The 25,238-nt window shown below is 35.9% G+C and overlaps 4 protein-coding genes across 7 annotated transcripts in view; 2 read left to right on the forward strand and 2 right to left on the reverse strand.

Moving 5' to 3' along the window:
* Positions 1 to 5,278, forward strand: part of LOC129568275 (microtubule-associated protein Jupiter) — a 64,587-nt gene extending 59,309 nt beyond the window's left edge. For 2 of the 3 annotated variants that reach the window (XM_055445943.1, XM_055445942.1), the window contains exons 3-8: positions 804 to 946; positions 1,166 to 1,201; positions 2,948 to 3,208; positions 3,607 to 3,948; positions 4,306 to 4,419; positions 4,524 to 5,278. In XM_055445943.1, coding sequence (XP_055301918.1) covers positions 804 to 946; positions 1,166 to 1,201; positions 2,948 to 3,208; positions 3,607 to 3,948; positions 4,306 to 4,419; positions 4,524 to 4,549 — 922 coding nt within the window. In that variant the 3' untranslated portion in view covers positions 4,550 to 5,278. The remainder of the gene's footprint in view (positions 1 to 803; positions 947 to 1,165; positions 1,202 to 2,947; positions 3,209 to 3,606; positions 3,949 to 4,305; positions 4,420 to 4,523) is intronic. The other variant, XM_055445944.1, reaches the window with a different exon arrangement.
* Positions 5,279 to 5,424: 146 nt separating this feature from the next.
* Positions 5,425 to 8,827, forward strand: LOC129568440 (sensory neuron membrane protein 1-like). The gene is made up of 11 exons (XM_055446291.1): positions 5,425 to 5,500; positions 5,703 to 5,713; positions 5,802 to 5,959; positions 6,028 to 6,167; positions 6,353 to 6,618; positions 6,693 to 6,866; positions 6,941 to 7,273; positions 7,338 to 7,389; positions 7,885 to 7,962; positions 8,027 to 8,075; positions 8,145 to 8,827. The coding sequence occupies exons 1-11, from the start codon at positions 5,425 to 5,427 to the stop codon at positions 8,521 to 8,523; spliced, it is 1,716 nt and encodes a 571-aa protein (XP_055302266.1). The 3' UTR covers positions 8,524 to 8,827.
* A 223-nt stretch (positions 8,828 to 9,050) lies between these two features.
* LOC129568295 (uncharacterized) lies at positions 9,051 to 14,016 on the reverse strand. Of its 2 annotated transcripts, XM_055445974.1 has the most exons (8): positions 13,609 to 14,016; positions 12,810 to 12,992; positions 12,563 to 12,699; positions 11,009 to 11,120; positions 10,475 to 10,922; positions 9,852 to 10,383; positions 9,543 to 9,779; positions 9,051 to 9,467 (listed from the first exon to the last, which is right to left on the reverse strand). In XM_055445974.1, the coding sequence occupies exons 3-8, from the start codon at positions 12,603 to 12,605 to the stop codon at positions 9,418 to 9,420; spliced, it is 1,422 nt and encodes a 473-aa protein (XP_055301949.1). In that variant the 5' UTR covers positions 12,606 to 12,699; positions 12,810 to 12,992; positions 13,609 to 14,016; the 3' UTR covers positions 9,051 to 9,417. The 2 variants fall into 2 exon arrangements, with proteins under 2 accessions (XP_055301949.1, XP_055301948.1); XM_055445973.1 differs by lacking the exons at positions 12,563 to 12,699; positions 12,810 to 12,992; positions 13,609 to 14,016 and adding an exon at positions 11,228 to 11,593.
* A 152-nt stretch (positions 14,017 to 14,168) lies between these two features.
* Positions 14,169 to 25,147, reverse strand: LOC129568291 (fatty acid synthase-like). The gene is made up of 20 exons (XM_055445965.1): positions 24,367 to 25,147; positions 24,080 to 24,230; positions 23,794 to 23,959; positions 23,681 to 23,707; positions 23,279 to 23,614; positions 23,142 to 23,213; positions 23,030 to 23,079; positions 22,253 to 22,564; positions 21,081 to 22,162; positions 20,706 to 20,857; positions 20,408 to 20,637; positions 20,283 to 20,340; positions 19,742 to 19,848; positions 17,931 to 19,670; positions 17,564 to 17,833; positions 16,848 to 17,469; positions 15,867 to 16,257; positions 15,528 to 15,792; positions 15,045 to 15,463; positions 14,169 to 14,967 (listed from the first exon to the last, which is right to left on the reverse strand). Exons 1-20 carry the CDS (start codon positions 24,559 to 24,561, stop codon positions 14,338 to 14,340), a joined length of 7,275 nt encoding a protein of 2,424 aa, XP_055301940.1. The 5' UTR covers positions 24,562 to 25,147; the 3' UTR covers positions 14,169 to 14,337.
* Positions 25,148 to 25,238: the final 91 nt, after the last annotated feature.

Below are 25,238 nucleotides of genomic sequence, written 5' to 3' on the forward strand. Positions count from 1 at the left end.
CACATTTCGGTAGAGCATTTATTTTGGCAAATCGAAGTAAAGTTTTGTTTGTTCCCATTTTGGTTTTTCGTGTTGTTTTATTTGTGTCTCTTTCATCGGCATCAACAACACGCAAAGTCATTGAGTACCGGTCGGTGCAAGCTTTTGTATCATCAAATCGAAAAAAAAACATGTCTGATATTATTGTAAATCAGAGCACAAAAATGCAATGTATTCTTATTATAGGATCAAAGTAATAGCAATGAAACATAATTTCATGTTGTGTCGCCATTTTCCCTCAATATTCAACTCTCAATGAAATTAATAAAAAAGGTTGCATTTGTTTTTTTCTGCAACAGAGTTTGTTTCTAAGCTCTCATTTTTTATAAGCAAGAAATCATCAATTATAATGATAAATGAAGAATGATGAGACAAGAAAAGTATTTCTGTCGTTCAGTCTATGTTGATTGAGCTATTTAGATTTAGCCTATTGATCGTGGAATAGGCAAAGATAAATTAATGCAAAATGTTGTCGACGCTGTGTAGAATCATTCAAAGTATATTAATTTGCATCTGATGACTGTTATTAAGTTATTGTCATTGGTTACGTTAATTTTACTTCAATTAACACCATTTCAACCCAGCAAAACCAAAGTTCAAGTCAGAATCCGAGCCAGAACTCCATTCAGTTACAGTCTACCGCATGTGTTGCGCTTATAATCGAGTCAATATCTTAGTCTCATTTGAACTCAAGATATTAAAAAATCAAGTTTCTAATGAATTAAATAGGTACTAAATGGATCTTTCTTTTTTCCTTTTTACAGAGTTCTTAAACCCCCAGGTGGTGGCAGCAGTGATGGCGGCATTTTCGGTGGAAGTTTGCCATCAACACCACGCAGTGTGCGCAATAACATGACATCGAACATTTTTGGACCGGCCAATGACGTGAAAAACGGAAATGGAAATGGTAAATACTACAAAATATAATCAATAGTAAATGGCATAGTTTCTATTGCCCAACAATATTGTTGCTTTTACGCGAGTGATTCGACCGCTAATTTTTTCGTTTCTACATAATAATAACGTTTTTCGATCCAAATATAATTTGTTTTTCTAATAAAACTCTATTTTATTTTGTTCTTTTTGCTCCAACATTTCCGGAAAATTCAAATTCTGGCAACATCAGCCGATCGTCAAGGATCTTACAGATACTTTTTCATTGGTATATTGCTTGTTTAGAAAAAAACAACCAAAAACAATTCAATTTCAATTTAATGTCACATAATCTCTCAGACACCACAAAACACGAGCATTTTCGTACACAAGCAAAATGTAGCAATAATTATAACATTTTCTTCATTGTCTCACTTTGTTTACATTTCTATGGCATTTTGTTTTAAATCCGATGGAAAATAATACTTTTTTTAAAGTTTTTCGTATCCAAAACATAGTCGCCAATTATTTCTGACCGTAGATTGCATTTTTTTGCATTGTTCTATGCATATTGGCCGTATTGACCATGAATGAATGCAATCAATAGCAAATATTTGGATTTCGTGTAAAAATTAATTTCTACCGTTTTTGATATGTTTGTTAGTTTAGCTCAGCTTGTTAGCAGTTGTTTGAATGTCGTCAGTGTGTGTTTGGAAACTTTTATTCTAGCACGTTTATTCATACGCGTTGATTTATTTCCCATTTTCGTTTCAATCGATTTCATGCGCTCTGTTTGTTTTGAGGAATTGAACAATTTTCCGATTTTCGTTCGTAGCCAGTGTTGATTTGACTATTTTGTGTTTTAATCATTTTCAAAGTGCTTTGTCAAGGCTGTGTTCTTTTCGACGGTAGAAATTCTACCGCAACGGATAAACGCGTTGCTTGATTCCGCTTACGAAACGATGGCAAGGAATAGTCGCAAAAGGCGATTTCATGTCTCAGTTTTTCTTTATAAATTATGGCAAGAATTTCAAAAGAATATAAAACGCTTACAATCGCGCTATATGAAAATTCTACGTTCTATGGTTAGGTGTAGCGAGCTATTCGGGGTCAGTGAATTTATAGAAAAACCAAACACATACACATCAGTATCTTTGTGTACATTGACCTATCGATTATTTTGTGCTAGCACCTCACATCGAATGCCTGCCCTGAATTGAATTTAATGTATGTAAATCAAACGGCCCAAAAGCATAAAACACACGGAAAGGAGATGAGTTGTAGTAAACGTAGCAGTCCAAATGGATAAAAATGAAGAAGTAATGCCATTAATAAATATACTAACACTCCACACTATTCAATAATTTCACCAACGAAATTACTCTGCTGTGAACAATAGCCGCAATTTTTTTCCTGTTTGTAGTTGCAGCAAATGATTCAGGAATCCAATTAGGGTGTGTTTAGAGCTGAAAAGCGAACAATTCTTCCGGTTCTTTGTGTGCTTCAATGGTTTGTTTGAATGCATGGAAAAGTAGAAAAAAATCAAAGTAAATTAATCATAATGAGAAAATTGTTGTATTTGTTTCGGTTCTGTCAATGAACCAATTGTAATCGATGGAGAGAACGACAAGAAACCACAAGAAATGGAATGTGCTGCTGATGATGGTTCATGATTTACTTAGTACTGATTTCTCGGCTCAATATGTATTCCGATTTTCAAAGTACCATAAGCTTATTCCTCAATCGAAATATATAAGAGATATAACAAATCATCAGTATTTCCACGAATTTTGAAAGTCAAAGCGATGAAAGAATGCCATTTCCTCTTCAAAACTGCCGCTAATCAATAAGTCGTGCGTTTGAATTGTGCGAATTTGCATGCCGCGTGAGCGAGTTGCACACATTGTACTATCCAATTCTAACTTGCAGCAATAAAACTTGATAACCTGTCACAGCAAAACTAAAAATAGCTCCAGTTCTTTCTAATTTGAGGATTTATTTATATTTTTTTTTATATTTCTTTCCATCATAAAAGACTCAGCAGTAAAGCGCCCTGCTGCGAACTCTCACAATCGCTTGTTTGGTGATGTGGAACGCGTACCCCCTACCCCGAAGGGCTACCACAAAAGTAATATTCCAATCGGAAAGGATGACATCGATGCAGCAAAAGTAACCAACGGCAACGGAGCTTTAAACGGTAATGGCGTTGCCGCCAACACTAACGGAAACGGTGTGGCTCACGAAAATGGAAACGCTAAAGTTATCGGCACCAACGGTCATGCCAATGGATCTCGAGGTAAATATTTATTTTTGTTTCAACTATCCCACGGCCTGCACTTTTTACCTATGAAATGAAGGCAATATATAATGGTTAACAAACTGCGTAGTAACGTATGTGGTCTCTACTGGTTCGGTCGATTCAACTCTGGGAAGACTCAAATGGATTTTAGTTGAAAATCCGATCAAGGTTAATAGGCAGTGAGGGAGAGAAAGAGAAAGAGAGAATTAAATGCGCTTTAAGTTTTATTTTGACCTAAATTTCATTGTAATTTCTATCGTTTACATCACGAGTAATTATTTCTAAGTACTATTCGTCTTTCTGTTTGCCTCGTCAATTTCCCCATCATTATGTAAATCTGGACAACGTTACGATACGGAAACTCTATTCACTCTGAAAAATCGATAAAAAACAAGCTGGTTCAGATTTATCATTGGACTCTCCAAAACCACGAAAAATTCCACAGCCACGTGAATTGCAGCAGAATGGTTTTAAATTAGCAACCCCAATTAAACGCAATGGTTTAATTGGTAATGGATATGCTGATGCTCCACTAACAAATTTGTCTTCGTCATCAACATCGTCGATGTTCACAAACAATTCGTCAGTTTCGATTTCATCCGAGAAAACCGATTCGTCGGCCACGGCGGCTTTAACTCGGTCGCCACGATTTCAGCCATCTTCACCAAGAAATCCAGTCACAGGACTTGGTTGCCAGGCCGCTGATTTATATTGTGGACGTCGACGAATTGCACGAGGTACACTTGACACCCTCTTCCCAATTCAGTCGAAATCGACGCACATTCTTAACCCAATGATTTGACTTAATTTTCCTTTTGATTTTCATTTCATTCCTGGGTTATTTTCACATCACCAACCATGTCTGTTCTTCTGATTGATTTTTGTAGATTTATTTACTTTTGGGTAGATCCCCATTATTTCGTTATGGTTTTTATGGTTTGATTTCTAATCCTGACTCTGTTTATCTTTGAATTTATGATGATTTAATTAACGGAAAATAATTTTTTCAAGTTTTCAATTTTTTTGTGTAATTTATTTTTCGACATTTCATTTCAATTCAAATGGTACTAATCGAGACATTTTGATTTAATTAGATGGAAATCCGATAACTGGCGAAGGATACAAGCGTGTCGCAGCCGAAATCAACACTACTATACCAGCTTTAAATGGTGCCAAACAAGAGATCTACAAAAATCGTATACCACCAGGTATAGTTTTCGGCTTTTCTGAAAATTTTCCTTCCCAATATGAATGTCAAATGTCTAAAATGCAGTCTATCTAATATCTCTATACATTTTTTTTTAATTTACAGGCGGTTTCTCTTCCGGTTTGTGGTAAATCAAGGCGTCCATCCGAAATGTACCGCATTCAGCCCGCAACATCCATTCAAGGGCTGCAGAACAAATATTTGTTCGTCTACCGGGCGAGCGCGCATCGATTTGAAAGCCGTTTTCCATTTTCAAATACATAATACATTTTAATTTTCACTATACTCTTTGTCGCTATCACTATTCATTTTCTTAATACAAATAATAATAATTATTATTATAATAATGATTCAACGATTTTGGAAAATATCCTGAACATGTAGCAAAAAAAAACCTAATAATGATACATTTGTTTCGTGCTATTTGATAAAATAATATGACAAGGATAAACAAAATGCAGCAGAATACACAATCAAATAATAAACTTAGTATCGTAGTGCATCATTTCTTTTTTTCTGTTCACAAAATGCAATTACATCAGATTCACAATGTTTTTTTTCAACCGATTCGAAAATGAGATAAAATAAATTCAGTAACAAACACAATTCATTGAATCCGATCAAAAGTAGGAGTTGTGAGTTTTATAGATTGATTATTATTATCAGAGTTTCTTTTTCGAAATCTTTCCGAAATTTGATATCTAAATAATGTGGTTATCTTTTGAACGCCTATCAACTAAAAACAAATCCGTGTATTCTTACTTTTAGATTAAGAGTGTCTTTTTCGTCATTCATTTTTTCCGATACAAGTTTCAATGGAATAAATAAAAATATCATTTATCACTTTAATAATAAACAAACTGGGTGTTTCATTTTCGAAAGCATAACAATAATTGGGCAAAGCGGTGCAACGCAACGCAATGCAATGGAAAGCTGAACGGTAAACGAAGGGATAATGATAAATAATTGAGTTGAGAACTGATGGGACGATAAACAAACTTTATCCATGTTGTTGGACGATAAACGCATGATAACGGCTAAACGAATCGATAGAAACTGCACATTTGTGCCAGTATTTACCTGTAGTTTGGCCAAAGCAGACGTGTACTCGAATAACTTGTGATTCGTATCCTTGTATCAGTTTTGAAGCATTTTTTCCAATAATGCTCAAACCATATCTATTCAAAAGACGAAACTATGGGCGCCTGTCTATAAGCTACGCTCGGAAATTTTTACTCGGTGTCCTTTTCTGTTATTTTATCTTCGACAAAATTCTTTTTAAAGTTATTGAAAAGGTGAGTAAAGAAGCGGGTTGAAACGTTTTGAAAATAATACTCTTATTTTAATCGAATTTTGGAATATTTCATAAAATTTTGAATACAGAATGTGAATTTAAGGAAGAATTGCATTGAACGAGGAATATATGAAACATTGCCTTTTCCTCTAACATTAAAATTCTATATATTCGATATTCTCAACAAAGATGAAGTTCATAATGGGAGTAAACCTATTTTGAAGGAGATCGGTCCATTTTATTTTGAGTATTTATTTTGATATAACTATCATTTTGAAAAAAGAAATTTTCCCCATATTTTTAATCATTTGACAGCGAATACATTTGGAAAAACAATATAAGTGACAACGATGCAGAAGATACAATGGCATTTAATATTATGAAGAAGTATATATTTCGTCCTGATTTAAGTAAAAACCTAACAGGTGATGAAATAGTCACCACCATGCATCCCGGTATATATTTGCCATAGAATTTATTTCGTACACGTAATAGCAAAATTCTAAAATCAATCATACTAAAATATTCACGCTCATTACAAAACAATTATGTACTTACCTTGACCAGCATGATTTTTGTAATTAGAAGATCAATATTTCGAATGATAATCAACCACATTTTGATGTGTTCTTATTTCTAGTTATTGCCGCAATCGGGTTAACTGTGCATTTCGAATTTCGTCAATTCCTGCATGTCGCAAGCACAGCCATCAAAGAAATATTTCATAGTCCGACAGATGCTTTTTGGACGGGAAAAGCAATGGATTTACTGTATAATGGCATCGGAATTGATTGTAGCACAAAAAATCCGTTGGCCAAACTTGCATGCAACGAAATTAGGAAGAGTAAAAATCCAATGATTCAAAAAATGAATAGAACTCAAATGAAGTTCTCGATTCTAGGAGGAGTGAGTCTCATTCATTCTCGCAACGTTCTTATATTAATTCTGTAAACTTGTTTTTTCTCATTGCTTTTTCTTAGGTTAATTTCACATCAACTGGTCATTGGAAAGTGAATCGAGGAGTAAAGAATATTCGTAAGGCTGGACAAGTTATAGAAGTTGATGGTCAAACCGAGTTGAAGGTTTGGGGAGAGGGATCAAATCAATGTAATCAATTGGTCGGAACGGATGGTTTACTTTTCACACCACTTCAGGTTTGAATTCAGGAGTTTCTACGTTAATCAAATGACAACGTTAATCTGAAAGACCCACTTCTTTTGTTCTTCAGTCAAAAAAGAAGCCACTTACATTCTTTGTTCAACAAATATGTACTTCATTGCATCTAAAGTACGAACAAACAGCAAGCTATCGAGGAGTTGACCTTCATACGTTTACGAAGGAATTTGAGGATTTTTCCGCAAACAATTTGACGAGATGCTTCTGTCGACAACCTGACAGATGCCCAATACAAGGGACAATGGATCTATTGCCATGCGTTCAAGTACCGGTCACAATATCGCTGCCACATTTTTATCGTGCAGATCCTTCGCTTCTCGCGAACATCGCTTCCGGTTTAAAACCAACCAAAAAGAAGCATGAGTTTTTCATTAGCTTGGAATTGGTAAATTTTCAATATATTTGATCCAAACAATGGAACGTTTTTCTGAATCGTATATTGCTTTCAGAATTCTGGGGTTGCGCTCCGTGGTGCTGGACGAGTGCAGATCAACTTTGAAGGTATTAAATAGGTTCATATTCGAATATTTTCGTCTCATAAATCTTCTTCACTTTTTCGACTTCATATTTTAGAGTAGAGATGACTTTAGCGCACCCCCGAGTATTTGTGTTGTTTTTTTCTTCGTTATACTTTACCTTTTTGGCCAAAACAACTTTGTATCAATATTTTGTGTAACATAACAAAGAACAGTTTTTGAAAAACCACATTTATATTAGTAAAATTTAAAGAAAATCCCCAAAAGTAGAAATTGAGTAATATTGCGAAATTGAGTCAATGCGCGAAATTACTAAGTGCATATGACCACACAATGCGAATACCGGGGGCAGAAAATGTAAGCTCTTCTTCGTTATGTTACACAAAATATTATTTAAAAAAATGTTTGGCCAAAAAGCTAAAGTAGAACGAAAAAACAACAAAAATACTCGGGTGCGCTAAAGTCATCTCTGGTTTAGAGTAGATTCGGCAAATGTATATAATGTGTTTTTTTTCTTCAGTGGAACCGATAAAGGAAATAGAAATCATGGCAAATCTACCAAAAATGATTTTCCCATGGATCTGGTTCGAGGAATCAGGTACATATGAAGAATTGAGATAGAAAAAAAAATAATAATGATGATATATTTTTCGATGAATCAGCCGAGGTACCTGACTCCCTAGTAAACCTGCTCAAATACACTCTAACTTTGTAAGTTGAAACTTATTCCAGTATCAGGGAATATAAACTTTGAATATTTTATTCAAACATATTATCCAGAGCAAAGACTATCAACTGTGCACTTCAATGGATTACCCTTACTTATTGGTTGTTTGGTACTATTATATGTACTACATTATTCGTGCTGAGTCGATACGCTAACGTCAACATTTTTGAAGAGGGACAAAGTGTGTTCATGAAAAGTCCAAATTTATCTAAAATTGGGGCTATTACCACGGCCAGTGAACTATCGGACAAAGTAAACGACGGATTGAAGACTATCGATGAAAAAGATGCTGATGTGAACGTGAATGGGGAAGACACTAATAGCCATTCAAAAAATGGTGCAGTCATATTGCTCAATGAAATTGTCACGAAGGCAGCAAGTGCTGCTAACAAAAGTCGATTGCAGACAGATTTTAACTCTATCAAGTTCTAAAATTACGTTCAATTTCTTTTTTCATGCTTGTATCAAGTGCAAAATATCACTACACTTTTCACATATTAAATATGTAACATTTTAGGTTTAGCCAATGCCAAAATTGTGAAAATATTGTTACTCTCATAACTATATTTTTTATAATAGAAGAGGCGCTTGCATAAGCCACAATCACGTTCTAAATAAACAAATTGCTTACGATAAAAAAAGAAATTATGTAATTTTTTTGTGCTGCCTTCGGTGAACATGAAAAGCATTCAATTTTGTTTTTATTCGGATTGGTGGCTGGCCACATCCTATCTGAACGAAACACAAAGGTCACCTTATTTCCCACTGTTCGGTTTCAGTATTTGGTTCTAAGAAACCCGATACTCTATTGTCTATAGGTTTAAATTAGAGGCTTAACAATTGACTACTATCTGTAACTGTTAACATGCGAGAGATTTTGTTGATTATTCGTTTTGTTTTCTGAATTTGTGAACGAATCAGTGGGAAAGCATTTTGAGGCTAGATATTGAAACCACCAATTTTCGTTAAATATATAAAATCTATATTGAATAAAAAATATACATCTTTCACTTCAATTTTTATAACTCTTATCTTCACTTATTGCTACTGAAAAAACTATAATTGTTGATAATATGCTACAAAATACATGTTTTTCCTTTTTTTCTGTGTATATCTCAAATTTTCAAAAGGTTTCTGAATTTTTACAATGGTTGCAAAGAGAAATTTAACAAGTTGCCAACACCAGGGTAGAAGAAAATATTCTTTGGCGTTTGGGTGCTCATCTTGAGACCGAATTTGAGTTTAATTTATAATTTTGAACTAATCGTGAACCATATGTAATGTCGTTGTAATGTTTGATGTACAGGTAAGTGATTGAGAAATTCGCTAATTTTCCCAGGCTTCATCTCTCAGTTTTGCTGCCAACAGCTTTCGCTCTGTTAAATAAAAAAAAAAGACATTTAGAGACAACCCAGGCAACCGTTAGAATAGACCACGTTATCGTTGTATACCTTTGGCTTCTTTCAGCACGCGCCGTTCAATTTCACGTTCCTCTCGGGCAGTGGACAACCGCACACCTAATGCACCAGTAACCAAACGACGTGCCAAAGCCGCACACGTCTCGGGACGCTGACGATACGGTTGCAAAAATAATGCACTTTTCTTAGCTCTTGCTCTCGATTCGGCCGTTGCTTGAGTGAGAGGTTTCAGTTTAATAAATGGATGACCTGTGTTCAGCGCTCGTGCAGCTAACATAAAAGCGATCTCTTAGTTTCTATCGTATTCAATTGAATATTGTATTTTTCGGAAATTTAACTCACCAATTTTGGAGCTGCTGAACACCACTAATGCGTGAGTATCATCAACCCATTTTATGTCAAAACCTGAGTCCTTATATTCGCAAAAGATCATCATGAGATCTTGTGTCTTAAATTCAACTGGAAAATTGGAAATCTCTAATACGTGCGGGAATTCTTCTTCATCCAAATTGATTGGCTCTTCATAGCTCTTGTAATCATTTTTCGGCTTGGTAATTGAAACCTTACCAACGCTAGCCGTGATTTCGTTCATGACTTTTGGATCCAGGCATTCGCCATTATCATCAAACATGGACTCCCAGTCATCTGTCTCAGAAGTAGCAGTCTTTTTCTCGCACACTTCCGTTCGTTTTGTTTGTGTGGTCGAATCGGCATTTGATTGCGCTTCAGCATGAGGTGAAATTGTTTTTTTCTCTAACTTTGATTCTGTTTCAGGTGGGGATTGTTTCGATATTACCGACGGTGTTTCATTTATTTCCAAAACGTCACTATCAAACGTCTGCTTGATGATACGTCGATTACGGCGGTTTATTTCCTACAATAATAGCAAATTTCAATAATTGGTAGAAGAACTATAGAATTAAGACTGAATAAATTAAATTTTAGATAATCGGAATGGCATATACCTTCGACGCTCTTTGAAATTCTCTCTCTTCATTGTAGTCTTTATCAGAAGTATTCAGTGCACCCTCGATTTTATTACCTTCACACTTGATGTTAATGTTTGTTTCAGCCATATTTGAAATTGTATTGATTTTCTGCAATTGTGCTTTCTCTGCTTGAATGGCTATCGGTGATTGAGGTTTTGAATTAGGTTCAGCAGTAATTTCGTCGTGAAGAATCAATCCTTTAGTGTCTATTACTAGATCACGATGCTTCAATTCAAATGTAGCACTATTTTGATTGGGTGATGATGCTAGATTCGAGGAGGTAATCACATTTGTAGTTTCTCTATCGAAAACCTCCGTTTTGGAGGCAACACCAGAATTGAATATCTGTGCTGTGGGCGGTAATGTCTGATTGCGACGACCACGTGGAATATATACAGCTCTATCCGGCCTTTTTGTTCGTTGTCTGAACAAAATTTTGTGAGTTAATCGATGACGCATTTTGCATAATTCCAAATATTGAAAAATAATAAAATTCAAACTTTGAAATACCTTTGGTTATTCGAATGGTTTTGCGAGGGGGATAGATCCGTTGTATCAGCCGATGAACCTGCTTCTTCACCGTTATTACTCCAAGAGTTTTGACAAATGTCGTGGCGGAAGGCTACATAATTCAAAGAATTGTTATAATTTCACAAAATTTCTCATTTGAAAGCGTTTTCATATAGAAAACATGCGTAGGTATACAATAATGAAATGTGGTTGTCCTACGTTGTGACAGGAAAAAAACACCTTTATGCGCGATTAAATTCGGGGAATACATTTTCAACAAACGGTGATTCGTTTTTTTTCTCTTCATCAATATTAAAACAATCAAAATTCTCTTCACGTTCATGTGCTTAGTACTATCAAAACAACGGATTTAATGGTGCTCACGTCATACAATATCAGAGAGAATTATGTAAACACTCGCAACACATCAATGATGACATGGTTAACTGAGAGCATTTTGGAAGAATATTCGGCGAAATGAATTTTTTTCTATTCGTAAATCTTGACGTGTAGAAGCGAATTGAAAGTGGGTCACGCAACGACATCATATTCTTGTTAAAATATCTTTTCTGATCTTGGTGGGAACAGCTGAAAAATGTCCGACTTACTCGTTTGTTATTCTTGTTACTTTATCCACAGTCAAATTTCGATATTGATTAAAATTGAAGTTTTATTGCTTGTTTTGGAAGAAAATAAATTTTCACTTTTAATTTTTCACAAAAAAACTTTAAACAGCTGTTTCTCTTTCTTGTTTCTTTTGAAAAAACCGCGAACCGAGTGAGTTTCAATTTTGTGTTATTAAATGCTAACGCAGTGAATGTTCCATAGAGATTGTTCCGATGTGTACAAAAACATTAAACCTTTTGGAATCGAGCATTCGCCCAAAACTCCAATCTTGTATGGATTACTGAATGTCCGCCGCCAACACCAACACTATGAACACTACATTTAAATACCGCATCGAAAAGGAATTTGAAAATGGTAGGGCCAAGCACTACAATACATTAACCACAATACAAACACAATCGAACGACTACCTACAATATCACTAAAGCCTAGCTCAAAAATCAGTGTGTCGTTAATTTACCGCGCTATCTGAACGAGCTGAGTTGAAGTGATTGTGTGTTTTTAGTTTTTGTTGCTGTTGCTATTTCATGGTAATCTAACTGGTTTCGAACTTTCGTTAGCGTAAGATTGGCTTAGCGCTGTTGAATAATATTGCGAAGCACACGTAACGCGTTATGTTTTGATGCAGGTTCAAACGAAACAGAAAAAAATCATCGAGTTGGTAAAATGTTACATAAACTGGCTTATGTCTGTGTGATTGTGTGTCAAATAGACCGAATTTCGTTTTGTTTTATATTTGCTATCAAATCTATTACTATCTTTTTTTATTCATGAATCATTCAAATTCTACCATTAAGATTGAATAACTTTCGAGCATTTCTTGTTGAAAGTGAATCTGTTGTTATGCTTTCTGGCGTCGCCTTCTATTTATTTTTTGGCGAAACTTTGAAAGTATGCAAATTATCAAGATTTTTTGTTGTGACTTACGTTTTATCGTTTTAGCCAAGGCATCAAGATCTTTGATGCCCATCGTTGTTGGTGTCGGCGCTGTATCGCTGGACCGATTCGGTTTTAAGTACTTTCCGCCTTTTGAGTGTGAATTCTTTTTCGTATTTTCGTTATGTCTGCCACAATAAAAAGAGCAATAAACATAATTTGGACAGAATTTTCTAAACAAAACAAAATTACTGGACGTCAAAAAAGCGTGCCCACTGCTCAATCGAATGATATTCACCTTTCGTTGCAGGCGGATGTTTGTGTTGCGTTTATAATGCAGTTTGTATTAGCGCGAGAATAAATCAATACTCGTCGGTTGTAGCCTTGACTTATAGAGAATGACCCTAGTGAAGGGAATTTTTCACATAGTTTATGAATCAAAAAACGTCTATAACTGTTTAGCGGAGGAAACAACAATACACTGCAATTGAAAGAGAAAAATAAATATAGAGAATTATAAACGAATAATTTTTTCGTATAAATTGTTCTTTTATGCAACAAGTTTCATTGTCACACGTCACAATAAAAACTATTGGTACCAAAGTAAACGATAAATGCGTTGAAATAAGTAAAATCTAGCGATTACAAAATCAGTAATTTAGTATACACTGCACGATGCACGAAACTCTTTCGATACGCTGAATGTTATTAATAGAAGTCACAGGTGACATCATATTTGCGTCATAACTGTCTGCAGATAAACCATAGAATTGAAGACAATGAAAAAAATAGGTCAAGTTCATTAAGCATTTTGTGCGTACACATTTCTTTTCAGATGAATCGTCAATAAATTCAATTTTCTTTTTATCAAACAATGATTTGTGATTGCGTGGAACTGTAAAATAGAAACTAGCACTCCGTACTAGTAGTAGTAGAATTTAAATTTTCAATAAAATGAAATTTAAACGATTTTACATTGTAGAAACTTTGCACACTTTGTTCTTGTTAGCACTGACACGTTTTATGTGAAAATAAAACCAAAGCAACAAATCTTTACGCATTGATCTCAAAGTCAACAAAAACGTTTTATTTCTTACCAGTCGGATTTCAAATCACATTGTTTTTGGAACACTTCTAAGTCATCTTCGACTCTTATGTGAAATTCGTCTCTATCGTAATCGCTAAATGCATCCAGCTTGAATCGATTGACTGATTGATTACACAGCGTTATTCAGTTGTTTTGTGCCCGTACCTATTGCTATCGATCAGATGCAATAGATTTTTATTTACACTTACGGCAATTATTCGTTCAACCTTTTTGCTAATTAAATGTTTCAAATTAAACTGAATTATTGAACTAGTTATTGCTTATATTCAATTTAGAATTTTGTAATTGACGAACTTTTCTTGCTTTACTTCTCTACGCACAATGGAAAATTTAACACACAAAAATGCTTTGCGAGAATACATATTTTTCTTTCTTTATTATTTTATTTTGACAGAGCCAAATTTGACGTACGAGAAAAGTAGTAAGTTTTCATTGGCAAGAAACATTGGCCACAGCATTTCGTTAGATGGAGCCACGTGTAGAGCAACCAGATTCGAATTGAATTTTACTTCAATTTTGGAGAAATGAAATTAATAAAATACGTTCTTTCATATATTCACAATGTTTTATTTTCAAAATTTATACTTATAATGTTGCTGTTGCCAAAGTATCGTCCGTGCTTAAATCTAAAAAATCTCCCGAAAACTTAAATATAAACGGTGTCCAAATCAAATTATTTCACAATGTGATTAGATTTTCACATGTCGATTGAATTAATTCAATCCTGTCTTTTGTTCGTGCATATGGCGTTGATGATTTGATATAGCTGCGGATTATTCAACATCGTTAAGTGGGTGCCTTCGATGAAATCGACGAATACTTGGCCGTTTGTGTATTGTTGAAGCTGATAATCGTTTTCAATGTCAACAACCAAATTACTTTTTGGGCGAATCAATGTGATGTTTGATTGGATTTTGTCGCCGGTGTACACTTCAGCTTCACGTAACACCATTCCCACACGATTAATAATGCCATAGCCCATGTGCTTTATATATGAGTGGGTATAGTCGGGTTTTTTCATCAGGCCAATGTATTTATCCATTCGGGCCTCAATTGTCTTTTCTTTTAGAAGTATTTTTTGAATTTCATGAGTTTGAACTTCAGGTAGAACTACGTATGCAAGCTGCGCTTGTAGAAATATGCCAACATTTTCCTGACTTGGATCCATGTTTGGCATCAAAACTGCTAATGTTTTTTTTAATAATGCTGTAGAACCATCTGCAATAATGACCTCACCGGTCAAGCCATTTCGTTCAAGCAATTTTGCTAGTTCGATCGCCACCAGTGAACCGAATGAGTGAGCGGCTAAGTAGAACTTCTTCTTACCGGTGAACAAATTCAGCACATCCTAAAGATAAAAATGGAGCATGCAGTTAAAATTGATACATAAAGATATTTTCCATTTAGTATTGGACTGTCGCTTACTTTTGAAATCATTGAAATCAGATTTTGGAATGTCTCTTCCTTGTAATGTGCATGTAGTTGCAGGGCAAATATCGGTATTTCAATATTCTTACATAGTGTATATAATACAGGACTGATGACACCTTCTATTCCAGGAATGAATAGAGCATAAGCGTCGCCTTCTTTCATTTTACCTGTTTCATTCAGTGGCGATATTATTTTGTAGGCAGTTTCCTCATTACCTATGCTACGGAGTAACATATTTCTATCGGCCTCCGATTCATTCTTGATGGACAAGGCCTTTTCGCCCTTTTTGCTGGAATCGGTAAGTTCTTGAAGCTTGGCAAAAGTTAGACTTCGCAAATCCTGGGCAGTCAAGTTAACATCAAATTCACGCTCGAGTACTTGTTTAATTTCAACCGCCATCAAACTGTCCATACCTTTACATCAAAATATCAAAGTTATAACGAAGAAAAATAATTGATTTTTTATTTTTTTTCGTACCAAGTTCAGCTAGAGATGAATTCTTTGAAATGGATTTTATGTCACGTATGCCCATGATGTGGAGCACACTTTGAATTGAATTCATTTTGTTTATAGCGTGTTTTTGAGCTACGACCATACTAGAAACGACTGCTTGCTTTGACGATAGAAGGCTATCCATCACATTGAGACAAGCTGAAATTCGTTGCTGCACCGTTCCAGCGATTTCAATGTCGATTTTCTCTTCAGCCATTTGAGCAACGAGACCAACCTCACCAACCGCACCCTGGAACGATAGAATGAGAAATGAGTATGGGGAAAAGAAATACAAATTGAGTTGCACGAAATGTTGTTAGTTACCCATTGAATTGCTTTTCCAGGCAAGTTATCTCTTACACGTTTCTCAATGATACGTTCCATTATCGAATTAGCCATACCGTAATTCATTTGACCTGCGTTACCGCGACCACAAGAAGCGCTCGAGAATACAACAAAATAGTGTAATCTTTGGCAAAGAGCTCGAGACAATTCGTCGAGGTACCTTGTGGCGAACACTTTTGGCCCGAATGATTCGAAGAACTTATCAGCAGTTTGATTTTCCAAAATGCTATCACGAAGCACAACGGCCAAATTGAAAATACCGCCTACTACCCCATGTGTCAGTGATTCAATAAGGAGCTTTTTACATCCTTGATTTGTTGTTATATCAGCCGTGCTGATGATAACTTTGCACCCGTATGATTCCCAAATTCTGAAATTGAAATGGAAACGGCTTTGAATTAATAGGTTGTTTGAAACAAGAAGAGTTGCCCATTGAACTGAACTGTTCGTGTTCGTTCGAGTTCGTTCGAGTTTTAACCAAACTTGAACCGAACATAAACTGAACTTTTGCATGAATTGAACAATTGAACTGAACACCGAACGAACAAGAACAAGAGATTTTCTTTTTCGAAAATTCTGAACCGAACGTGAACGAACTCGAACACAGATATGAATTTTGAACATTGTTCAATTCAATTGAACCCCGATGTGAACTGATACAAATGTGGTTTGAATTGTTTTTATTTTGAAAATTTCTTATGTTCAGTTCAATTGAAGTAGCGTATGAACAAATTTCGAACGAACTTGAACTGAACTTGAACATCAACAATGAACATCGTCTAAAACATTGAACATGAACTTGAACGAACATGAACAGATCTTCCCATTGATACAAACAATTGAACTGAACACCGAACGGACACGAAAACGAAATTTACAAAACAAATTCGAACTGAACTGTTCGTGTTCAGTTCATGGGCAGCTCTTGTTGTTTCACAATAGGCTATTGCTATAACTTACTTGATACGATATGCTTGATATCCCGTTTTTACGCCAGTACGTGAGCTGAGTACAAGTTTTCTGCAGCCTCGCAATACTAACCAATCGGCCAACTCCAATCCAAAGCCACCCAAACCTCCAGCAATTATATAAACCATATGAGGGTCACAGTATGATCTTGGAAATACTCGTATGGGGCATGACATTATGGATTTTTCATTTTCTCGCACTCGAATCAAGACCTTTCCGACGTGTTTGCCTGTGCTAAGGTAACGGAAAGCCTTTTCAATTTCATTTACTTGGAAAACAGTCGTGTGCAATGGCTGAATCAGTCCATTGTCAATATCTTTTTGCAGCATTTTATTAAGCAATGCGCGCTCCTTGGGTAAATAGAACAATCGGTCAGCAAAAACGGAGCGGAATTGAATTTCTTTTGCAAATGGTCCCATTGCCAGATTATTATTGTTGAAAATGTCAAATTTTCCGATCTCCAAAAATGTACCACCAAAACCTAAGCAACGAACTGATGCCTGTAATTTATCCTCAGCTAACGAATTCAAAACATAGTCAACACCTTTTCCATTCGTTTGAATCATAATCATATCCTCAAATGAACAGTCCCGCGAGTTTCCAATGTTTTCTTCTGCAAATGTTTAATGAATATGAAATGTATTTCTTCAATTATTTCCATTCTCGAATGATTTGAAAGCAACATAAGCACCAACAATTTTACATACCTTTTAGCTGGGGATATTGCTCCAAAATGAACTGTTTCTTTTGTTCCGAGGAACAAGTCGTAAATACTTCCATTCCATACGCAAGTGCAATTCGAATTGCACTTAGGCCTATACCCCCACTTCCAGCATGAATGAGGATGGATTTTCCCTTCGAGATTGGTCTATAAAAAAAGAACGAATAATAGATGGTAGTATATACTGCTGGAATTGTGGCCGCATCGCGCAGTGACATCGAATCTGGTACTTTCCACGTCAAATTGTCTATATTTTCTGTGGAAATAAATCACTTTAATCAGTTCGATCGGTTGATTAGAGAACATTCAATGACGAAAGAGCTCAATCATCATTTATATTTAGCTAATTTTACCTGTTTGTGTTCCTATTGATCCGGTCGGAATCATGCCCATTAATCTCTCTCCCTCCGGAGTTACTCCAGAATATTCCAAACCAAGTACGCATTGTTGTTCTATTCTTTTCTCGCTATGTACTTCAAGCGGCAAGCGGCCGGTTGCCAACATTACGTCGCGGAAATTGATAGCCGAGTAATGAATATTTACGAGGTTTTGCGATTTGACCGAATTTATCCAGCCAGTCCTCCATTCAAACGTTGATAAATCGCCGATTCGTAGAACATCCGCGTAGTAGTGTTCAGATCGACCCTTTTCTTCCATGTCTTTTTTCAATTGGAGATGACGGTATGCACCCCATTGTCCGTTTCTATAGACATTCACAGCCAAATCCGATTTCAATTGATTGCTATACAGAGCATGGTTGAGGTCGAATTCCGGTGCAGACTTGTCATCAATTAACACACATCGAATCATGTTTCCACCCGGCTCCCGACGAATACAATTGATCAAACCGATAATACCAGAATCGTAATTATTTTGCTCCACTGCGATTTTAAGCCCATTCTTAACAGCGTCTTTCAGTGGTTGAATCCATTCGAATGCCATATCGGTCGAGTCGATGCTAATGTGGGTTTTGTTTTGGTTGCTATCTTCTGGTGGAATTCGTTGCAGTAAAATTAATGTTTCATCCGGAATTCTAAGAAGGGAGATCAAATTGAAGCCTGCCGGACATTCGATTTCATTCCATCGAATGTGGTTATCTTCCCGTAGAACCAAAAATCCCTTATCAATCAAACTGGCTTTCGCTTGTTCAATCGACTCCTTGTTACTCAACCAATTTGTCCCAATAATTAAATGACAATTATTGTGGTTCTTGAGTTCACCATCTTCCACCTTTACATGGTCAATCTCAAGTTTGTTTTTGCGCAAAAGCGTCAATTCCGCCATAACTAATGGCATATTAACGATTGCTTCATCAAATGCTTGAATCAATGTCTTTAATTCTGGTTCTTCTGACTCTGTCTCTTGTTCCGTTTCTAACTGCGTCTCCATGTCTGTTCCTAATTTTGACTCTGATTCTAACTCCGACTCATCGGTATCATCAACTTCAACAATTTTGATTTTATATTGCATTAAATTTTCCATACCAATTTGCGTAATAATTGACGCAGCTTCAACGGGCTTCAATTCAATCGAATCATTATTGAACGGTATAAATTCATATGACTCTAACACTTCCGTTCCCGGTGCCTTTCGACGGCTTACTGAACTGCAAATGAGACCTTCGATCTCGATTCCTCCACAAGTAACGGTACCCAGTTCCTTGCTCATTAGGACTTGCATGACAGGATTTTCTGGATCCAATTGTTCAACAGCTTTCAAATGTTTTTCCATATTTATGCGGATCTTGCGAATGCTCGTTGGCAAAAACAGCGATCTAGAGTCAATGGCAAGAATATTGACCTGCAGCATACAATCCATAAATGATGGCCAATTATTTGCCCACTTGATCTTTCCAACCGTTCCATCGCTCTGAATTTCATTAACTGATTTGAAAATACCAGAATAATGATAGCCACGCAACCGAAGCTCCTTATAAAAATCTTTACTATCCAAAATGGTGGCATTTGGATTTGGTTTTATCCACCGTGAAAGGTCTTTTATGGGTTTACCGTTATTCATCCCTTTTATATTACCACTCATAACTGCTGTTGTACCTTCGCTTACTTCAAAGTCTCCCGTTCCAATGTGAACCACTAATCAAGAAGGAAAATGGAATTAGGTATTAGAAATATATATTTATTGCCTTCTTGGCTATTTTTTTCACCTATTGTCAGTTTAACTAGAACGTCTTTTGCGAGAGACGTAGCACGAAGGAATTTAACATTTTCAAATTCAATATCCAGACCCTCAAAGTGTGCGCCCGGAGTCATGCTATATTGTAATTAAATAATTAATCAATTTGTTTAATTTATTTATTAAATTAAATTATATAATAACACAGGTTATGCATCTAAACGTCTGACAGCTCACTTCTAGCGCTGCGAGACAAGTGTCAAAAGTTGTGACTCAGATCGTTCAATGTTTACCTCAAACTATTGAATTTTTTTCATATTCAATAATAAAGAAGACAAAAAAGAATAAAAGTGCCACGAATGTGCAAAATTGATTTTTTTAAACATCAACATTATTAGTAAAAAAAAATGTTTTTCATTACACTATATTGTTGATGAGTTCATTCAGTCGCGTTCATGAGTGCGTCTAACGACGTAAATAAATTGAAATGAACTTCACTAAATGAGCCCATCGCAAATTCGTGTTTTTCTTTGTTTTGTTAGTGTTATGCATAAGTTGCGATTAATAATCACCATATTATCGTGTCTCTAACGAAATGTAAGTAAGAAGTTGCAGGCAGTATGCATCTTCCTATAAAAGTTTCACAAAAATATGCTTGTTAAAATGGTGCACCATGCGTAGTCCTTTGATTGCTTACCGTCAATAATGTGGCCCGCCATGTATCTATAATCATCTTCGCTAATATTCAACATCAATTTTCTCTCGCAAGGAATGTTCGTTGCTTTTTCGTCATATTCATCAGCAGAAAAATCTTGGCTGTGATCCCAAAGAATCAGCGGTGAAATCATTTGTGTTCCACGCGACACAGGGAAGCTTACCGCAGGATACAAACGCTCAATCGGCATTGAAATGCCATTCATGAAAAGCCTAAATATATTCGAAAAAGTAATTATTCAACCTATTTACAAATTCGAAACAAACCAGAAATTACTCACTTTCCCAGCGAAGACAGGAAGAAAGTGGCATTTTCTTTATTTCCTCGATGTGTCAACGGAACATGAATACCTTTTGGCATGCATTTTTTAATGATGGCCTGCAACAAACCATGTGGAGCCACTTCGATGGTAATTGCGTCCACGGGTAAATACTTTTTGGTTCGCAAAAGAATAAATAGAATGGAATATTATGAAGTAAACGAGTACTTTAAATTTTTTTTGACTAAGTAGCCAGTCACTCAATTTTGAACATTTTGGCTGGCTAATGACTGACTAATGATTTTGCCGAACAAAATATTTCGTCGAAAATAATTTCACTATATATAATAAGTGGTCTGTATTTTCTTTTTCTTTGTTATTTCATTGCTTTTTTACCTTCGAAGCTTCCTCGAACAAAACCGGTTTCAACAAATTATTGGTATGGTATTCGGGTGAACTGAATTTATTTCCTTCAACGTCCCATTCATCTTTGGGTACACTTGTACTGATCCATTTGTCTGAACGCCGTTTTGGCTGTGGTACAAATTCACGAAGTTTTGTCAGAAGTTTTGGTCCCATTTCAGCAACGTATTTCGAGTGATATGGAATGTTTGAACAAGCTACTTCTCTTGCAAAAACACCTTTTTCCTTAAGTTCTTCAACAAACTTCGAAACGTCTTCCTTTGGTCCAGAAATTGTTGCCGAATTGCACGAATTATGGCATGCGACCTCCACGCCATGTGGCAGCATACCTTTGATTTCTTCATAACTCAAGCCAACAGCAGCCATTGAGCCAAAGGTGCACTGAGTTTCAATGCTTACTACGCCTCGTGCATAAGCCGCCAAAAGCATTTGTTCAGCAGTGAGGGTATCATCTGCATAAGCACACCCCAATTCTCCCACCGAATGACCGATGAAATAATCGGATGGAATGTCGAGCGCCTTCAAAATGTTTACAATTGCTATTTGAATGGCCGCAATACCGACGAATGAATTTAGAATATTATCGAATGTTGTTTCATCAGTAGACGTAATAATCGATAGTAGGTCTAATCCGTATGGTTTTAAAATTTCGTGGCATTGGTACATTGTTTGTCGGTAGATATCAATTTGCATCATTGATGTACCCATTCCAGTCCATTGCGAACCCATGCCAGTAAATACCCAAACAACTGGCCGTTTGATCACATCAACGTGCTCAATCATGCGACTTCTACACTTAGCAGTGAAATTGTTGTTGGCATCGGTTTTTCCTAAAATACTGTAGCCGCGATACAAAAAACCAGATTGTTCATACTTCTGAATGTTGTGCAATAATGCAATCAATTCTGCATCCAATGGTTTTGTTTCAAGTGTATCAAAAACCTTTTCTACACCTTCCTTTGTACGGCCAGCCCATAGAACTAAACGTGGAACCGAATCATTCGGCATTCCAAAGTTGACCTTTTCTTTCTCAAAACGCGCAAATAGTACATGGGCTAATCAATACAAAATCATGTAATTAGAATTTATGAATAATTGAAGTCTATTTTTTTCAAATTATTCAACCAATCATTTTTACGTCTTACCATTTGCACCGCCGAACCCGAATGAATTAGCCGCGGCTAAATTTCCCGGAAGTGGTGTTAATTCCGTACATACTTTCAAACGACCTTCGACAAGAGCTGGGATATCTTTTCTTGGATTTTTGAAGTGCAAATTTGGAGGTATCGTTCCAGATTCAAATGCTAAAAGTAATTTTGTCACAGAGCAAATTCCCGAGCTGGCTTCACAATGACCCATATTCGATTTCACTGCGCCGATCAACAATGGCTCTTTGCGATTTTTACAAAAAACGTTGTCTAAACTGCTGCACTCTTCAGGATCACCGACCTTTGTTCCTTTGAAATAGAATAATTCGTTCGTTTTATTCACGATATCTAGTAAATATTATTTACTTGATTAAATTTCCAAAATTCGTACCAAGGCTTCGTGATAGTATACCTTAGCACGCAGTATATTTAAGGCTCGGTATAATATACCAGCATATCGCACACACACAGCTGCCGCACGCACTTCTCTCTCGCGCAAACGGTTGCGTACACAGCCATCGCAAGCAACTCAGAAAAAAAACTTGCTGTGAACGCAACCGTTTACGCGCGAGAGAAGTGTGTGCGGCAGCTGTCTGTGTGCGATATGCTGGTATATTATACCGAGCCTTAAATATACTGCGTGCTAAGGTATACTATCACAAAGCCTTGATTCGTACCGCCTTTTAAGAAAAAATTGTAATTTAAAATGTTGCTAGAGCTGTGAGCTATTTTGTTTACATATTCACAGTTTTTGACAGTTTTAACGATACTTACCAGTTCCATGAGCTTCAACATACGAAACCATGCGTGGATCAAGCTTTAAACTTTTGAAATAAACATTTTAATTTGTCTCCCAAAAATATTTTTAGATTGAATTGTTTGTTACCTCTTATAAAATTCGTCTATTAGTTTAAATTGCATATCTCTCGATGGATAAAGGATTCCTTCGCTCTTATATCTATATGTAAAAAGTAGTTATAAACAGAATTTTCAAATAGTTTTGAACTCAAATTGTTTATTTACCCATCCACATTGGTTGATGAATAGACTACTTTCCCATAAATACGTTTGGCATTGAGAGCCTTTTGTAAAAATAACCCACAAATTGATTCAGAACGAGCGTAACCCGATCCATCTTCGTCAAAACTTCGACATGTTCCATCCTTAGAGATGACACCCAAACGAAAGAAATTGATTGTGGTGAATGGATGCAACAGCAAATTTGTACCACAAACCAAAGCACTATCACATTTGCCATTTCTTAGGGCCATAAAAGCTTGGTCAAGTGCGTATAATGAACTACTACATGCTGTATCGATGGCAAACGATGGTCCATTTAAACCCAAGCAATAAGAAACGCTGTAAATCAACATCATTATATGTTTTTATTTCACACTTCGTGCGAACTGATGGGAAAAATCTTACCGATTTGCCAACATGGCTCTGCTACAACTGCATTATTGTTTGGAATATATGCGATGGTAAACAGAATGTTAAAAAATTATCTTCGTTTTTATCAAATAAATGTAATTAGTTACCCAGATATTACAAATCCGCTGCTGGTAGTTGGGTCGCAGACATGAAATTTTTCTGCTTCAGAGAAACAAACGCCAACAAAAACTCCTGTATTCGTTCCACGCAACGATTGTGGATGTATTCCAGCATCGAGAATCGCTTCGTATGCAACTTCGATAAGTCCACGTCCTTGGAAGCAAAATGTAATTGTAAGTGCAAAAAAATAATTTCGTTTGAAGTTTTTGTGTGCAATTGTACAAAGGTTTGCAATTGTACATGAGGTACAGAGGTTTATAAATGAAAGTGTACCTTGTGGGTCCATTGAATTGGCTTGTTTGCTGTGGATCCCAAAGAATGCGGCATCAAATTTGCTGATCGTATTCAATACGCCTTTGCGTCGTGGTAGCTCTTGAGAAAAGTCGTTACTCCACCGTGCTTCTCTTTCGGATGTCATATCGATCTGGATCGATTGAATTTGAAGAAGATGTAATTATGACCATTGCACGAAACCAATATGAATTTAAGTCAAGTTTTATGAAAAAAGTTTCAGTCACTTGGTTGTACCAATGCAACAGTTTTGCTCAAATCGAACTCACCCCATTGAACAAATGATGACGAAAATCTTCAACATTGTCACAGCTTGGATAGCGACCGGCTATACCACTAATAACGATTTCTTCCTCAGGACAAGAGGGAAAAATACGGAACAATTCATTCCTACTTGATACGTAGTTCTTTTCCGTTATGATTTCATTCTTTTTCATGTCGAATGAACTCATTTTCGACGACATTTTTTATATAATATACGACTCTTGGTGAATTGCACAATAAATTTATTTTCAAAATTATCCAATAATTCCTCACAAGCACTGGCTTCACTTGACGATGATGTTGACACAAGCACGTATACAAATGAACGAAAATTGAAAATTTTGTTAAGTCTTGTTAAAGCAGTAATTTTAATCACAAATAGGAGATATGATCCGGATACGATTTTAACGCGAACTAGACTAACCATTGTTCAAGAAATGAGTCGCTGTATTTATACAAAAAAATCTACATATCGATTGATCCAACATTAATAATATCGCAAAGAAGGGAAGCGACCAAGAAATGAAGTTGAACTTATGCAAAAATCGCTGACCCTCGCTTTTCTTTACTAATAATTAATATTATTATTTATCCATTCACTGTATACGCGTTTCCAAGAATGACCGCTAATAATTTATTCGTTCGTATACGAATTCGTCTGCCAATAATTTATTTGGATAGCTTAGCTTGATCGTTTTATATTGTAAAATTCTTTTAGTTCATTTTTTTTCAATTATCATTATTTATGCCTGGATTCAACGCCAATTCATGTGTTTGTATTTTTTAGACTCAGGTTTCACCGCATATACGAAACCATCCATTTAACAAATGCTTGTACATTGCAAAATCAGCTGATAATAAATACAATGAACGGAAA

This window comes from Sitodiplosis mosellana, unplaced genomic scaffold (genome assembly GCF_009176505.1).
Source record: "Sitodiplosis mosellana isolate CC-2019 unplaced genomic scaffold, AAFC_SMos_1.0 Smas_scaffold_18, whole genome shotgun sequence".
In the NCBI taxonomy this organism is placed as follows: domain Eukaryota; kingdom Metazoa; phylum Arthropoda; class Insecta; order Diptera; family Cecidomyiidae; genus Sitodiplosis; species Sitodiplosis mosellana.